Below are 17,788 nucleotides of genomic sequence, written 5' to 3'. Positions count from 1 at the left end.
TGGCTATATTGGTCACTGATTTGTTTTTGTTTTGTTTTTGAATGTCAGAAATGTATATTTGTGAATGTTGAGCTGTTATATTGGTTTCCCTGATGAAAATAAATAATTGAAATGGGTATACATTTGTTTTTTGTTAAGTTGCCTAATAATTATGCACAGTAATAGTCACCTGCACACACAGATATCCTCCTAAAATAGCTAAAACTAAAAAAGCCCCACTCCAACTTCCAAAATATTCAGCTTTGATATTAATGAGACCTTTGGGTTCATTAAGAACATGGTTGTTGTTCAATAATAAAATTAATCCTCAAAAATACAACTTGCCTAATAATTCTGCACTCCCTGTAGAATAGAATAGAATATACCTTTATTGTCATTGGTACAACATGGAATATATTGTGACAACGAAATTGGACGTGGCACTCCAGATCCACATTTTACAGTGAGGATATAAGGAAAACAAAGAGATGTTTGTACTGTCCTTGTTGTATAGGCTTTGTTTTCCTCCGGAGGGGGGGTGTATGAGGGGGCGAGGGACAGACAGAGATGGGCGGATCCAACTAGATGTTTGATCTTACTGTACACATAGTCCAGTGTTTTTTTCCTAATTGCTCAGTCCACGTATTGAATGGATTTGGGAAGTACAGTCCTTAAACATACCCGATTAAAGTCGCCGGCGACGATAAAAGCTCCGTTGGGGTGTGCAAGCTGCTGTTTATTGATAGCAGCGGGCAGGAGATTTAGCGCTATGCTAACGTTAGCATCCGGTGGAACCTAAACAGCAAGCACAATGACCACAGTTAGCTCTCTCGGTAGATAGAAGGGTCTACACAATACTGCTAGAAACTCTATATCAAGTGAGCAGTGTAACGCAATAGCCATATAATAAAATAAATAGAAGAAAAGAAGAAAATGTGTATGTGTGGAAGCAGTAAAGCCTTCATATTTTTTGGCTGAGGCAATCTTGAGAGCTTGCAAAAGAACACTTAGCCGAGACACCCCATATCCATTTTGTCCTAAAACCACTTGAAGATTTCCATCCTCATGTGCTGTGGCTAAACTACAACAAAGCACCCGAGAGCATCCTGTTAATCTGTTAATAAACAACAAAGGTGACTGCTGGAAGTGTGAATTTATCTATCTATCTATCTATCTATCTATCTTCATTTAGGGGTAATGTCCTAGATGTTTTCTTTTTTTTCTCCAGGCATTGTGTATTAGAAAAAAGATTACAAATAAAAAGACCAAATTCTGCCTTCCGTCATGATCTGGCACGCCACCTTCACTAAAGGGCGGCAACCTGTGGAGCTGGGCACATCTGTGCCCAATCTCCTCACACCTGATAATGATTACCCTGTCTGTTTGGACCGCACACAGGGTTGAGTCACTGCATTTCCAGGCCACTTCCATCTTGTCTTCTGTTGCCAGATCAGGTTGGGTTTATGTTTATGATTTGGACACTTTGCTAGATGTTTTAAAACCTGATTTGTTTTTGTTTGTTTTTCGTGGTCTTTTAACAAAAAAACATTCTTTTTTGAGCACATCTGCCTCCATTCCGGCTTTCTTGCAATTGGTTCCACCTCCACAAAAGTGACACTTAAACCGTAAATTCTGTGCTTACGTTTGGCCCATGATTTGCGCTGTTCCTGCATAAGCCGCGCTGCCTACCTTTCGCTACTGGTGACACACAACCAAATATGCGCATATAAACCGACCCCCTGATTTCAGTATTTTATGTATAATTGTAAATTTGGCGCAGTTGAGAGTATATACGGCAGAGAGGATGTCAGACTACCAGTAGTGAGAAATTTCACGGCCTTGTACTCTATGCTGGAGATGGGGCCGCCCTGTCTGTAATCAGTTGTATTTTGTAGGAGGGTAGAAATACGCTCACCCTTCTTGGTTACTATATCCAGCTTTGTGTTTGCCAACAGATTTAAGGTTATACTGCTTATTTATTCATGAGCAAAGGATGAACAATCAAAGGACAGATGACATTGGAATAAATGTTCTACTGCACTTTTAAGATGTCGCGAAGTAATGTTATTGTAAGCGAATTATAGTTTGATTATAGTTTGAATGTGCCTTTATATGATTTTATCCCCAAAAGTGGCTTACGAAGCCAAATATTATATCTAGGTGCTGTTTGTATTATTGCAACAATTGTATCTTCTTGGGGCCCTCTAACTATTAATCAAGATGGCCTTCGCTTTGGTGCTGGGAAGTGTCGGGAAGCCTGGCCAAAAATTTTCCTCCCTACATTCCTTTCTTTTCTTTCCCTTACTGCTCATTTATATGCTCACACGCCATCAAGCAACCAGCATTGTTCACTTCATTTAAACATGTCTTTTCTGTCTGAACCAATCAGATTATTATCTTGTATTCATATGACCACGCTTAAGCCAATCGGATGTGTTGTTCTATGCCTGTGCTTTCCAATAAATAAGTCTCTAACCATAGGCGGAGTGTGATTCCTTCCTGAGCCGATGTTGGAAGCGATTTTGGAAGCACGGGCCTCCAATAAAAGGGCTATCAAAAACCTAAATCTCTGACTTAGAGTGTATTCTTTTCTTCATACAAATACAATCTCAAATTTTAAGCTTGACATTTCTAATGACAGTTAAGTTATTGCATTCATACCACGTTACAGTACCCGTTTCAGAGAAATGTAATTACGTTCCAGGAGCGTGTTCCTTCGTAACGCATTACTGACTGGTAACTTTGTAAGTCAACGGTGGTAAGGAGCGATCACCGTGGCGACCAAGCAAAAAGAAAAAGAAAACCAATGGTCACTGTGAAATTGAACTCTTTCCACATCAAATGCAACTGTAATCTTGTGGATTATATTATGTTATCACTTATCGAGAAAACAACCTTTGCTTTCTTTTGATAGAGTTACCTCCGGAAAAGCTCTGACAGCATCCGTCAGGATTAGTGTCAGAATGTGACCATATGGTGTGGTAATTTGTTCCCCTTTCAGGTCCTTGCAGAGGAACCATCTCCAGAGGCTGAAAGCAAACACCTTCATCAAATACCAGAGCCTACAGAAACTGTGAGTTATCCCTCCGACTCGCGGTGGCAAGAGAATATCCAGTGATGGTAATTTGTGATTAGAAAACAAACAGAATTCAACAGCACCCATTTCAAACTTTTACCTTTTTTTTATTCTTTTTTTTTGCTACAGCATGCAGTTTGCATTACGGACTGTAGTTTTCCAGGTGTTGACATAACAAAGAGATCTATTTTAGTATTATTAGACCACAACATTTTCTTTTTTCTCTTAGCTGACGCTTTTTTCTCAATCATGCATTTTCTATGGACATTCAGTTTTAATGAAGGCCACTAAGCTCATCAGAACATTCGAAGCAGAAAACATTTTTCTTTATGTGTATATACTGTTTGTGGTCAAAGTGTGGTGTTGTGAATACTACTACAAAACGATGAATTAAGCGATTTCCATTGGCAGATAATTGTACAACCATCAATTATCTGCACTGCTTATCCTCAGTAGGGTCACACGGGTGCTGGAGCCCATCCCGGCTATCTTCAGGCAGTGGGTAGGGGACACCATGAACTGGTTGCCAGCCAGTCGCAGTGCACACAGGGACAGACATCACACTAGCTCATTCACACCTAGGGACAATTGGGACCAGACAATAAACCTGACGTGCATGTTTTTGTAATGTGGGAGGAAACCGGAGTGCCCGCAGGCTTGGGGAGAACATGCAAACTCAGCATAGGAAGACTAGTAGTTGGATTTAAACCCATGACCTCAGAACTGTGCAGCGGACATGCTAACTACTCAGCCGCCGCGCCGCCCACAGATCATGTGCTTGTTCCAATTATTATTCACATACGTGTCAACCTCGGCCAATTGCTCCCCCTGATTAATTATAATCCCCTAGTCTAAATCATCTAAACTACTTCTTGAATACCGATTTGTGTGTGTGTGTGTGTGTGTGTGTGTGTGTGTGTGTGTGTGTGTGTGTGTGTGTGTGTGTGTGTGTGTGTGTGTGTGTGTGTGTGTGTGTGTGTGTGTGTGTGTGTGTGTGTGTGTGTGTGTGTGATTCTAGACTCTGAAACGGCAAAACCGATTTTCGTGAAAATTTACACAGTTCCACTTTAGGCCGCTGCGAGTGTTGTCAGGTAAGTTTCGTATCAAGGCAACACCAATAAAATTGAAAAAACGAAAAACATCGGCTTTCGTATGATCTGGTTTCATGGGATCTCGAACGCCCTCTGGCCGCCAAGTTGGATACCGCAGCTCTTGACCACCGACCACTCAGAGGAACCGAATACAACCTTCTATTTGACCGGAAAAGCTGGGCCATTTCGCTTGTTAAGTGATAATAAAATTTACAACCATATAGCATGACCAATGTACCTACAACACAGACTTTGCAGACATAATTTGTGTATTTTTTTTACAAAAAAACAACACAAGCAATTCTTTCAGCATTATTCTTAGTTCTTTCCCCTGCAGTAAATGTTTTTTTTGATGGAGGATAACATATGCTAGTGTACTGTGATAATGTTAGCAATCTACGATGACGATGTCATTTGCTGCTAATGATTGAAACGATCTGGAATAGACAGAATTGGTCTAACAAAAAAAAGGACTACAAAAATTGTATCATGACCAGTGTTCCCTCTAAGCTGCGTGCGTGCGCAATTGTGCACTGCTCGCACATTCTCAGCCAGCGCACAAAAATGAGGGCTCAAAATTACCAATTAAGAAGCGACGTAAGTCAAAGTTACAGTGCATGGAGGTAAAAATACACGGGTTCCCCTGACGTTGGGTCCTAAATGCGGTATTTTGAAGTCAATGTCGAATGAAGTTGAAAAGTAAAGTTAGTAGAGTTTGTCGAGAACTGGCTTCTTCGGCTCGGCTCACTAAAAGGCTATTTCGGGTCCTAAACGGCTCTTCAGGTTGTTTTTGCTTCTTTAATCCCAACATGACCAAATATTATGTAAAACTATGCGCAAAATGACTTAAAAGAAGGGGGGAATAGAACAAAAAAATGAAAAAATTGCAAAATGTAAAGTATTGAAAAGCTGAGAAAAAAAAGAAACTAAAGGAACAGAAAAAAAGAATGAAAAATTTAGAAAAAAAAGAAAAGAAAGAAATGTAGGAAAAAAAGTAAACAAAGAACAAAAAGAAAAAAGTAACAGCTCAGAAAAAATAAACACAATGAGATTTTTTTTAAAGGAATTTAAAAAAAAGTAGAAAAAAAAAACATGGAAAAAAGAAGAAAAAGTTTGTGTTGCATTCAAATAATTTCCAATTATATCAAGTGAATCTTGTTGCCAACATTGTACTTCCACTAAAAAATGTGATTAAGTACAGTTCTGTATCTTGCAACCGACTAAATAAGCCCCCAAAAATGTTAATATTATGCGACAAAATATATCAGGAAATAAAAAGAAATGGATATCTTGTGAAAGAATTGTAAGAACAAACGACGTTTGTAGGCCGTACAACCTTTGCAATAGTACATGAGTCAATTCATTCAAAAGAGAAAAATAATTTTGCATTGCCGGAAACTCAGCAAAATGTAACTTGATGTCAACTTTTGGACATGTTTGATAATTAATTATCTTGCCACACTTGGGATTATGGTTGCTCACTGTTGTTTAAAGCGTTGCTCACCGACTTTGTGTGAACGCTCAGACCCGTGGAAAATTAGAGGGAACATTGATCATGACACAATTTGAAATGATCAAAAACAGGGAAAAATCTACAGTGTAACATAACCGATGATCTGAGAGCGAGAAAAAAGTAAATTGTACTTGATTTAGCGCCTCCTTGTGGTAAAAACACGTAATTTGAAAAATATATATTGATTTGAATATATAATAAGCAAAAATACATGAAGTATTATATATACATGCATTTTGCAAATAGTCTTTGGTGATTTCAAAAATATATAGGCTCCCCTAAAGGAAAATGACATGATTGTCCGCCATCTTGCTGCTACGGTGGCGGTTTGAGGCATGGGCGAGGCAGGGCGGCATTTTCCCCATGAAGCATGGGGGGGCGGCATGAGAACTTCAATACTAATAATCAAATCAAATGTATTTTTAAAGAACTTTTCAGGCAAAAAATTGCCACTCAAAGTGCTGTATAAAAATATTTAGCTTACAACAAGACAGTAAAATCCGCACTAATATAAAAATATAGAATAAAATTGAGCTCAGAGTTAAAAATAACTCCCATATAATATAATCTAAAGGTCTAAAATCTTGTAGTTTTGGTAAAAGTTTCTCTATCTGACTTTCAGGAACAATGAGTAAAACCTCTGTTTTGTCCTGGTTCAGCTGTAGGAAGTTTTCTGCAATCAATGACTTAATATCTGAAATGCAATTTAAAATAGTATCTATAGGACTTGTGTCATCAGGGGACTTGGCAATGTAGAACTGGGTGTCATCAGCGTAACTATGGAAGTTGACTCCTAATGACATCCCCAAGGGGAAGCATATACAGGTTGAAAAGTACTGGGCCTAAAACTGAACCATGGGGTACCCCACACATAATTTCATGGGTTCTGGAGGAACATGTGTCCATAGATGTAGAGATGTAGGCCGTTTTGTATTATCTAATGATATGACTTGTATTTATATCATTGTATTACAACACATAAACAAACTAATTAGTATGTGAATTTCCTTGCGGGGATGAATAAAGTATCTATCTATCTATCTATCTATCTATCTATCTATCTATCTATCTATCTATCTATCTATCTATCTATCTATCTATCTATCTATCTATCTATCTATCTATCTATCTATCTATCTATCTATCTATCTATCTATCTATCTATCTATCTATCTATCTATCTATCTATCTATCTATCTATCTATCTATCTATCTATCTATCTATCTATCCATCTATCTAGTTGGCAGCTCACATTATTCATAACTATGAAAATACATGCTGCGCATTTTCAGAACTATGTGAAATGGATCCAATATGTAATACAAAATCGTTTATAAGGTGAGTGGCCTTACTGCAATCAGAATTAATCATGAAATAGGGAAGCAGATTGCTTATGTTGATTTTGCATCAGGGAGAGCAAGAAATGTCAGCTTTTAGTTTGTGTTTTCTTTTCATTATACAACTACATTTCCTTTAGTGTGTTTTCAAATGTGTGTGATTGTGTGATTTGCGGTATAAGAATATAAGTTTATTGTATGTGTCAGGACCAGAACGGAAACGGAACCCAATTGCGTAGCGTTTACCACAAGTCTTATTGAAAGAAAGAGGAAGGGCTGCGCCCACGATCCGATGTTCGCTGGACGCGGGAAGCAAGTCGCTCTCGTACTCGGATTGTGATCCAAACACGGAAGTGGACCTTCCATAGCGAGTGAAACTGGTCGGTAGGCGGGACTGGGAGAGCATGGCATGGTCAGGGTTGGAAACGAGTCGTAAGCAAGAATGGGAGAGTAGACATAGTCGGGAACAAAAGGGGTCGTAAGCCGGGACGAGAGCGCGGACGTGGTCAGGATCAAAATGGGTCGTAGCCGGAGACAAACGGGAGCAAAAACGGGACAGGCGGGAGTCAGCGTCGAAAAAGGCTTGCCTAGTATACACTGAGGTCCGCAGACGGACATACAACAGGGGATTGACAGGACTGGGCTTTAGTAGAGACAGGGAGCCAACCAGAACCCGCGGCGGTTGGCGCCAAATGAACGGGCACAGGTGAATCACATCGGTAATCATGACATTATAATTTTTTATTATTGTTGTCTTCATATTTTTTGTATATAGTTTGCTTGTATTTATTATCCAAGCATTTTTGATAACTATCTGCCATTTTAAGGTATATAGTGTATTATTTTATGATTATTTAAACATTTTTTTAATAAATATTTGCCACTTTTATGTATATAGTGTATGTTTTTTATTTAAGCATTTGTGCAATTGACAAATACATCTACCTCTTTTATCCGTGTTAAATATGTGTCGTGGCAATTTTGGGGGTGGGGAAGGAGGGCTTGGGAGGGGTCTCGCCCAGGGAGTTATATGTGTAAAACCGCCACTGGGTAACCCAAAACATCAAAAACTTTGGCTGGGCTAAAGAGGAACAAAATGGTGCTGTTTCTTCACTTTCTTTGTAGTTTGTCATCTTTCTTGTGCCTCGTAGCACTCGTTTCCAGTTGCACTACACAATACAGAGACATCTATTTTTTCAGTGTTTCTTTAAAAAAAAAAGTAATCACTCTTGTTTGATTCATTTAAACAAATTTACATTTCTAATGATGGAATTTGTTTCTTAAATAATTGAAATGATGCTTAAAATGTGTCAAATCATTTAACAGAACAAAGAAATTGGTCATTTCAGAGGCGATCGTTTGAGATATTGAATTCTATTTTCCTTATCGGACTTTTCGCAGCGATAAGACTCTGCAACATCCTGGTGCGCGAGATCATTTTCCCTGTGTGTGTATGCTTGTATAGATACCTGCAGCACAACGAAATTGAAGACGTGAGTCCGTCAGCTTTCAGGGGGCTCTACAATCTCACCAGGCTGTAAGTCTCTGTGCGTCACAAGAAAAGTTATCGAATGGAAAGTCGGGATAAAAATCACCTCCGCATTTCGATTTCGATGTCGGACACAGAATTGGGTACACCTTAATCTAACGATTCAGGTCGGAAAGCGAACCGAAGGTCTGAATTTTTGCATTCAAGAGACCATTTCTGCCGTCCGACTTTTGCCATTCTGTTAAACTTTTATGAGGGGGCCCTCAAGCTGGATGGAATGTATCCATTTTTGCTACCACATTTTATCTGGGAAGAATATATAAAACGGCGCAGTGCAAAAGTCACAAATAATGACTGTTCCCGTACATGTCAACCGCAGCAGACTATGAAATAAAAAATCTGCTCGGAATGTAATTCGAAAAAAATAACTAGTGTTTTTACGATGGCTGTATCGGTGACTAAACAAATCAAATTACCCATATGAGTATTAAATTCAACTATATGTGATACTTATATACGGTACTTATACACGATATTTCATTAAAGTATTAAATATCAGTTCTGCAGCTTTTTTGATGGCTGCTATGACAGGATGCCGGTTCTTCTTCAATGGTTTTCAGGAGGTTACTGCATACATGTCAACCTCAGCTAATTTGCTCTTGTATTAATGATTGCAATTATCCTTATTAAGCGATAATAAAATGTACAAACACAATGCGGCACCTATTTACTCAGAGCAAGACGGAACGTGTACACTAAAAACAAAGGTAAGATGCATAAACACGTTTATTTCATTTACCAAATAAACCACACAAACAATTCTTTTAGCGTATTTATTAGTTATTTTCCCTCTTGCTGTAAATTCAGTGTTGCTTTTTAATCCTTGGAGTATTTTGTTTTTTAATCCTGCGCAAAAAATGTGTAAAATACGGGGAAAAATTATGAGTTGGCAGATTTTTGTTCGATGTCTAATTGTATTTTTTCACTGGCAGGTATGCTGATCATATTACCTATTTCTTTTGAAAAGTATTGTATTGTATTGGTATTAATAGATTAAAAAAAAAAATAAAAAAAAAATATTGTATGGTTAACTTGTTTTCTGGTAAATAAAAAAAATCTGTATAGTCAGGTAAATAATTCTGGTAATTTTAAATCGTTACTTTACTTACTTTACGTTTATTTTGAGAATTAACATCGTTAGAATAATAAAAATTATACTCTAGCTGAGCAACATTATCTACCATCTGTCTCATTTTGAGTAATATTTTGTTATATTGCAAAAACAAATACAAATCATTCAATTAAGAAGAGCAATTGAAACAAATTATGAGATTTTATTTTGACCCCTCAAAAAAGAGATCCTGTTTTTGTTTTCACTCCATTTTCAATCTTCCTGGTGCTACAAAATTCATTTTCACCAACTAAACTAGACAACAAAAACAAAAAGAGGCATGTCTGAGCTCAAACCAATGCAATTTTTAATGAACACTGTTTTTTACCATTTGAAAATATAAGCCTGTAAAATTTAAACCGATTTTACATTGTTTTATTGTATTTTTTTAGCTACCTGAACTACAACAAGATTTCTGTGCTGATGCCTGGTGTGTTCAGGGACCTAAACAAGCTGGAATGGTTGTATGTGTACCATTAAATTTTGATACGCACTCACCCCCCCTCCACTAAAGATCAAAAATATATATTCTTTTGACACATTCTAAGACAGACAAATTGTGTGTTGTAGGATCTTGGAGAACAATAACATCCATCACCTCTCATCCAAAGCCTTTTCAGGACTGAACTCTCTGGTCTTGCTGTAAGTCGACCCCCACCCCTTTTGTTCAGGCCCTCTGAAATTTCTTTTTTTAAACTTAAATATATTGTGTGCTTGTGTGTCCCAATGGTGATTGACAGAGCCCTTTTGAACAACACTCTTACACGGATTGACGACATCTGTCACGGAATGGCCAAGCTCAATTGGCTGTGAGTACAGGAGGTTTTCCGAGACATTTCATTGTGCAACATCAACTGTCTTATTTGTTGGAAATGTATGACATTTGGGGATGTACCGGAGTGAAAATTCGAGAATGTCAAACGGCCGTTTCTCTCTGTGTCTCTCTGTCTCTCCCTCTTTCCCTTTCTCCCTCTCTCCCTCTCTCTGTCTCTCCCTCTCTCCCTCTCTCCCTCTCTCCCTCTCTCCCTCTCTCCCTCCCTTTCTCTTTCTCTTTCTCAATCTCTCTTTTTGCTCTCTCAGTCACCGAGTCCACTCTAATGAAGGCTACCATTAACAAAAAGATGGTAGGCCAGTACTTTGCGAATTTTCACTTTTCGTGTCGAGTTCTGGTCTCTATTTCTGCAAAAAAAAAACAAAAAAAAAAACGAGGGATCTCTGTATTACGCTCTAGAAAAATGACAACAAGTATGAAACCAAGCTAAAAGTAACTTTGGCAGTTGTGTACAGTTTAGCAGTTTGCAGTAGAAAACCAATAGTTAATAGCTGTAAGCACTACAGGAAAAAAACAAGTATCCCAGCAGTTACACGTGCAGTATTAATTTTAGTGCACACACCAACGGTGCAGAGTGAAAACGACAACAACAAAAAATAGTGAATTCAAAATTGACTACTACCGTTCAGTGTTCCCTCTAAGCTGCACGTGTGCGCAATTGTGCACTGCTCGCACATTCTCAGCGCACAAGAAAATCTAGCCAGCGCACAAAAGTAATTAAGAAGCGACTTAAGTCAAAGTTACAGTGCATGTAGGTAAAAATACAAAGGTTCCTCTGACGTTGTGTCCTAAATGCGGTATTTTGAAGTCGAGTCAAAGTAGCACGAAGTTGAGTAAAGTTAGTAGAGTTTGTCGAGAACCGGCTTCTTCGGCTCGGCTCACTAAAAGGAACCGTCTCTTTCAGGTCCTAAACGGCTCTTCAGGTTGTTTTTGCTTCTTTAATCCCAACATGACCAAATATTATGCAGTTTATTATGCATATGCGAGGAAGAGATGGGTTTTGAGTAAATATTTGAAGATGGACAGGGTAGTGGAATTCCGGAACTCAGGTGGTAATAAATTCCAGAGCCTGGGGGCCTTGAGATATCTATTAAATGCCTGTGCTTAATCCCAATTGGCCTTGAACACAGTATCAATCCTGCCATCTTCCCGAACGTACCCATAGTTATCCAAAATGTGCTAATTTAACAGTTCGATGCACGTTTCGTTGGGTAAACTACAAATCCCTCATAAGGCAAGGTTTTTGTGCTCTTGCGTCTCCGTCCAACGTCCGAGTTTTGTTTTATTTTCGCATTGATTTTGAGTCTGTCAACATTCACATACTTGCACGTGCATCATTAACGCACTCGATTGAGGCTGCAATGATGACACCAGCCAGAGGTGAATTCTATCAGATTTTGTGCAGCTCCTTTAAGTACATAATTTGGGGGTATTTTAGCTTTTATGAGACAGAAGAAGGAATACTGAAAAGAAAAGGGGATTATGAGGGAATTGATGATGATGATGATGATGGTGCTGTAGTCAACACTTGCATATTCGTCAAAGTAGAAATTGTATTATGAATGAATGGTCTTTATTGTCATTTTACAATAGTACAACAAAATAGGGAGGATTCACCTTGTAGTGCAAGAAGCGAGGTTAATAGCAGCATGCTACCTGCACACAAGTGTCAGGGATAATTTGGTTGAGCAATGTCACCGTGATGATTTAAATTCATTCGTCATCCATTTCATGGGTAATGGATCTGGCGTTGGTGAGATACAGGCTTGACTCTGCTTGTAGTCGTGAGAGTAGTTACATAGCCGCAACATTAGGCCAGACCTCTGACTCCCCCTCCTGAATTCCTGGACCCGATAACAATCTGTAGAGCACCCTGCAGATTTGCACTTTTGTCGGTGATGTTGTATCGATGTCGGTAGTCGATGTCCTCAAATTCGATGTCCTGTGTAGGGGTGTAACACCAATTTATGTGTGGATGGAATCCAAAAACAAACATATAGATGGTAAAAAAAGTGCTAAATGGGAGAGCCTAGAGCTGCTGCCTCCATGCGCGCTGCCAATAATAATAATAATAATAATAATGATTATAAGAATCACAATAGTAAATTAAACTGTGGCTGTACGTAGCTTTGCGCCAGCCAATCGACCTCAAAGACAAAAAGACTGAAAGTCACGCATAAGTTAGTTAACAAATTAAAACAGTCTTTAGTTAGATCTTCAGTGTTAATATGTGAACATTTGCCAAAATCCAACTAACAAAAACTTGGAAACAGACAGGAGCACAAACCTTTGATGAAATTCTTTGTTCGCAAAAACATGTCTTAGCTCCTGTTTCGACATATGCTTTCTTTCCTTCATGGGTTCAAAATAAAAAATCAACAGCCACATCGGTCACATTTTTGCTCCAAAGAAAACGCTAAGTTTACATAGATGCCTTAGTTTAGACGTCACATCGTTCTTTCGAAATACTTTTTTTTTTCAGCCAAAACCAAAAGCACGCTTTTAGTAATCTAAGGCGGAAACATTTTCATTGCCGAAAATTCAGCGCTTCACTGATAACTTTTGTATGGTATTCTTTCAGGGATTTGGAAGGAAATCTGATTGAGACATTGGGGAACGTGTCTTTCTACTCGTGCAGTATGCTGACTGTCTTGTATGTATTCGTGTTTATTGTTAGTACACATTTACAGAACACAATGGGGTGGAATAGCTTCGTCACCACCACTAATACATTGATTTATTGCATTGTGGTAATACGCAAATTCACAAAAATACACAAAGATCCAAATCCATAATTTAACTTACAAAAGATAAAAGAAGCGTGGTAAGTAAAACCAATTTTCAAAGTTTTTCACATTCTGCTCCATCCCAAGGTCTGAAGCGTGACGATTGTAGAACTACAAGTACTACTACTCTTTCTCTTGTGCTTAGTTCTGATTGTGAAATAAGAGCAAGGCCAAAATGTCAAAGGTCCCAAACATCGGCTTTGATAGAAAAATGTTATTTTTGAATCAACAATAATTGCCTGATTTATTGAATTAAAGTCAAATCATGTAAAGTGCCCAATTGAATATATTTGGATATCCCTCCCTTCACTCATGTAAATGTACTGTATGAAAAATAGCACTGCAGGAATTTAATGCACTTTTTTTTACTTTGGATTAATTTTCCTATACATATGTTAAATCTTTTTTAATGTTATTGTATTATTTTTTTTATTTTACAGGGTACTTCAGCGCAACCGGATCAGCCACATACATGAACATGCCTTCTCAGTCCTCCAAAAACTTGGAGAGTTGTGAGTATAATACTAAAGAAATATATTATTTGGGGATTACACATTCCAATTAATTTTTGTATTTATATTCATTTATTTCACAGGGATCTCTCCAGCAACAGATTGATGCAAATTCCACCTAATCTATTTGTCCTTCTGGGGGATTTACTTCAACTGTGAGTTCCGTTTGTCAAGCAGTCCATTATCATGTTTTAATTTTGTTTTAAAACACGTTCATTCCAATATGAAACTCGAATAACCACAATTTACCTACGGTACATCTAAGGACAGTGTTTGAAACCAACCCTACCAAGTACGGGTGGGTGATACTGGGAATTTTGGTATCAATCGGATCCAAGTAAATACATGGTGGTCTTGAGCAACACAGATCTGATACTGATACCGTTTTTCACGACTACATGGCGCACTGTGTCTCAGTTGCTGGTTCTAATTCTGTGTTTAACACATACATACGGCACACCTGATTATTGGGCGCTGGTGTCCTCTACTACTGTAGAGTGTCGTTTTGGGGAGGATTTGGGTTACTCCTAGTTAAAGGAAAAATACACATGACCGCGTACAGCTTCCTTGGAGGCCATTAAATGAAAACACACATCACCGAACTTCCCTATGGTTGTGAAAATACGGTTCTTAGAAATGGCACGATCATTGAAAAAGCAAAATCTCCCACTTGAGTTGGTTTATGGTTACGATAAACACAGCACAAAGATTTTAGGCACTAAAAATGTTTGTACAGTAAAACAAAATGAAAATAAATATTTCTGTTCCACCTGTTTCAGGACAAACCCCAAAAGATTTAAATCAAAAATGCAGGAATGTAACTGAAAGACAAATACTACATATCTGTCAAGAACCCGCTCGGGGTGGTGTGGAATCACAATGCTGAAACACAGATAGAACGCTTTTTTTTTTTTTAGATTTTAACCAGCGTTCGGTTCCTGGGGAATCGGGCATTGGGGCAGCAGTATCTTGATCACCAGAGGCACTAGTCGAGAAAGGGAGGCAAGGATTCGGTATACCTTAAATAAACATAGACATGACAATGACAAGAGGCAACGAAACTAGCACTGAGCCCAAAAACATAAGTACTTAAAAGGTAAACAGAAGAGGTGATAAGGGAGCAGGTCTGGTTGGAAATTAGAGCCAAGGAGGAAGTGACCAAAAAAGCCAAGGTAAAGTGAGAGGGGGAGAAAGGGAAAATCAAAGCTCAGACTTTGACTGTCACTAAACTCCCCCTCATGGAAGGCTCCTGATGGCCCAGTTCCCTGAGCATAAGAGGCATAGAACTCCCGAATTAGGTCAGGGTCCAAAATGAGATGGAACCCATGACCACTCCTCAGAGCCATAACCCTCCCAAGCCACCAAATACTGCAACCCCCAACCCAGATGGCAATCAGACTTTTAACTGTGTTGACAGAGTCGCCGTTGAAGAACCCCAGAGGGCACAAAGAGCTAGTCTTAACCGGCTTTACCTGACTGACAACAAAAAGAAGGATGAACGCGCATCCCCTTGGAAAGATTGTGGCGTACCGCCTGAGGATTGATTACGTTGGAGACTGTGAACGGTCCAACAACCAACAAGGGGCGAGCTTGCAAGACGCCATTCTGAGTGGAAGGTTCGGCATGGAGAACCAAACCTTTTTCACCACCTTATAAGGAGTGGCCACCAACTTCATCTTGTCGGCTGACCTTTTATACCGCAGAAGACACCTCCAAGCTCGATCCTAGGTTCTCTTGCGACTTTGAATCACCCTATGAGCAGAGGGACCAGACGAGGCCGAGGGGAGCATGTTGTGTGCCATCTCTACCCACATTTATTATGAAGACAGAGACTCAAGATTCTCCGCTGCCAGAATTCTCAGACCTTTCTCAAGCTCTTGGTTAAGCCTTTTAGTTTGCCTGTTGGATTGAGGGTAAAACCCGGACGATAAACTGACTGTGTGCCCTCTAAGTTTACAAAACTCCTCCCAGAACTTGGAGATGAACTAGGGGCCCCGGTCAGAGGCAATGTCGCCAGGGAAACCGTGAATGCGAGAAACCTCCTTGAGTTTCTGCAGTGGCTATCTACATACAGGGGCGGCATGTTGAGGAAATTGGTGAAAGAGCGAATATCAATATTTGGATCGATCTGCTCACCCCTACTACTATGCATAAGGCCAAACTTTCATTCAGAAACTTGGGCATTTCAGAATTATCAATTCTGGATAAAACCACAAAAAACTCAAGAAGCCATGTGGAAAAAGCATTTTTTGGTCTCTTTCATTGACAAACTTGTCCTACAGTTTTGAAGTTTTGTTTTTTCTATGGGTTCAAAACTAACATCATGTATACTCTGTACAGGATACAAAACACATACTTTAACATTCACACCAAAAACTGCTTTTTGTTGGATGTGCTAACCAATTTTGTGTCTTCTCCAGGAACATTTCATACAATCCCATCAGAGAGCTGCAGGTTGACCACTTCGACCAACTGCATAAGCTAAAGTCATTGTGAGTACAAGTGTGGTGCAACCAGCGTAAGGCATGGGTCAGCTGTGTGATTTTGGGTTTTCCTGCTGGTTCAGTCCTTCATAAAATAACTCTTCCATATTAAACGATGTGCCGTGATACCTACGTACTTCATCAAAATCCATTCGACGTTGGAGTTCAACCACTGATTTGTCCGAGTACCGAACCCTTTCTTCCCATGAGAAATTATGGGACTTATAACATTCCTTCACCTTCAAAAATATCCTAAATATTAATTAAAATATTAATAAGATGTGTAAATATTCAACAACTATTGTTTAAATGTGTACATAAAAAAGACTAAAAAGATTAAACATAATCCAGTGGTACCTCTCCATATGATCTTAATTTGTTCCAGTATCATGCTTTTACGTCCCCAGCCTTCCAAAATAATCAAAGATAACCTGATAGCTATAAAACACATAATCCATATATTATGATTAGATAAATAATTAACGAATTAAAATTACTGTGGTGTCGCCATAATGGATGTGTATGCGAGGTTCAAGAGGAATGGGGTAAGGAATTAGGGATGGAGCACAAGAAACTGAAATCCGTAAGCACATCATACTGTAGAGTTAAAATTAAAGTTATTGTTTATTTAATTAATGCACACGCAATTAATTTTTCAGTATACTGTTTTTATTTTCGTTTATTTTTTTAATGAAGTGAAATGCTGCGTAAACTCTTACGTGGCTTTGTATCCTGCACTCCAAACCACAAAGTATATATGAGTCCTTTTCTTGAATATCTCAAACCAGCCATGGCTGGCCTTGAAATCCATTCCGTCTGTACATGACAATGACTCCCCATTTGATGACGCTGCCTCAAGTTGTTGGTCCTTGTAGATAACGTGCCTTCTCGCATATGATGCTCTCCGTGACGGTATATCCTGCCAGCTCATGATAAAAAAAGTCTCTCCATCTTGAATAGTGGTTCACAATTTTTAATGAACAGTCATGCCCATAGACGGTTTTATAGCCTTGATGACATTTTTCTGTTTTAGTAGCGTACAAATAGTAAGTGGTACTCCTAAGCTAAGTTACTGCTTAAACACCACACTAATGTTTTAATATTATTTTCTGCTTTGTTTTAATTGACATTAATCTCATTTTTTTGGAGCGATACAACAAAAAGAAACTTGCCGCGGAATATAACCAAGTGCGCGGGATCAGGTGTCTAATGACAGGAACAACATGTGCTAACTGGAACAAGCTGATGATGGCGGTGAGCAGTCTCGATCGATGAGCGGTCTCTAGTGGTAGCCTCTGGGAATGCTTGTAACTTGGATTTTCCCTCGTATGTCGAGCAAGATTATAGTTCCAAATAAATCTCGCATATTGAAATTCAAATTAAAAAAAGATAAAAATATGAAAGAATTGTGTAGCTTTGAGCAGCGGTTTGATGCGTGTTCCGCAATATTTTCTTCTTCAACTCCATCGTTGTTCTCACTGTTTTCTTTTCCTTCCCCTTGTCACTAACTTTTTGGGA

The 17,788-nt window shown here is 38.8% G+C and overlaps 1 protein-coding gene across 1 annotated transcript in view; it reads left to right on the top strand.

Moving 5' to 3' along the window:
• Positions 1-17,788, top strand: part of rxfp1 (relaxin family peptide receptor 1) — a 92,368-nt gene that overhangs the window by 50,984 nt on the left and 23,596 nt on the right. The window contains exons 5-13 of the mRNA XM_088343278.1: positions 2,981-3,052; positions 8,463-8,534; positions 10,050-10,121; positions 10,228-10,299; positions 10,398-10,466; positions 13,071-13,142; positions 13,716-13,787; positions 13,871-13,942; positions 16,208-16,279. Of these exons, the coding sequence (XP_088199404.1) occupies positions 2,981-3,052; positions 8,463-8,534; positions 10,050-10,121; positions 10,228-10,299; positions 10,398-10,466; positions 13,071-13,142; positions 13,716-13,787; positions 13,871-13,942; positions 16,208-16,279 (645 nt within the window). The remainder of the gene's footprint in view (positions 1-2,980; positions 3,053-8,462; positions 8,535-10,049; positions 10,122-10,227; positions 10,300-10,397; positions 10,467-13,070; positions 13,143-13,715; positions 13,788-13,870; positions 13,943-16,207; positions 16,280-17,788) is intronic.

The sequence above is a fragment of the Urocampus carinirostris genome, chromosome 9 (assembly GCF_059441175.1).
Source record: "Urocampus carinirostris isolate Australia breed hairy pipefish chromosome 9, RoL_Ucar_1.0, whole genome shotgun sequence".
Lineage (NCBI taxonomy): Eukaryota > Metazoa > Chordata > Actinopteri > Syngnathiformes > Syngnathidae > Urocampus > Urocampus carinirostris.
Note: the sequence above shows the minus strand (reverse complement) of the source record. Positions and strands in the feature narration are given on the sequence as shown.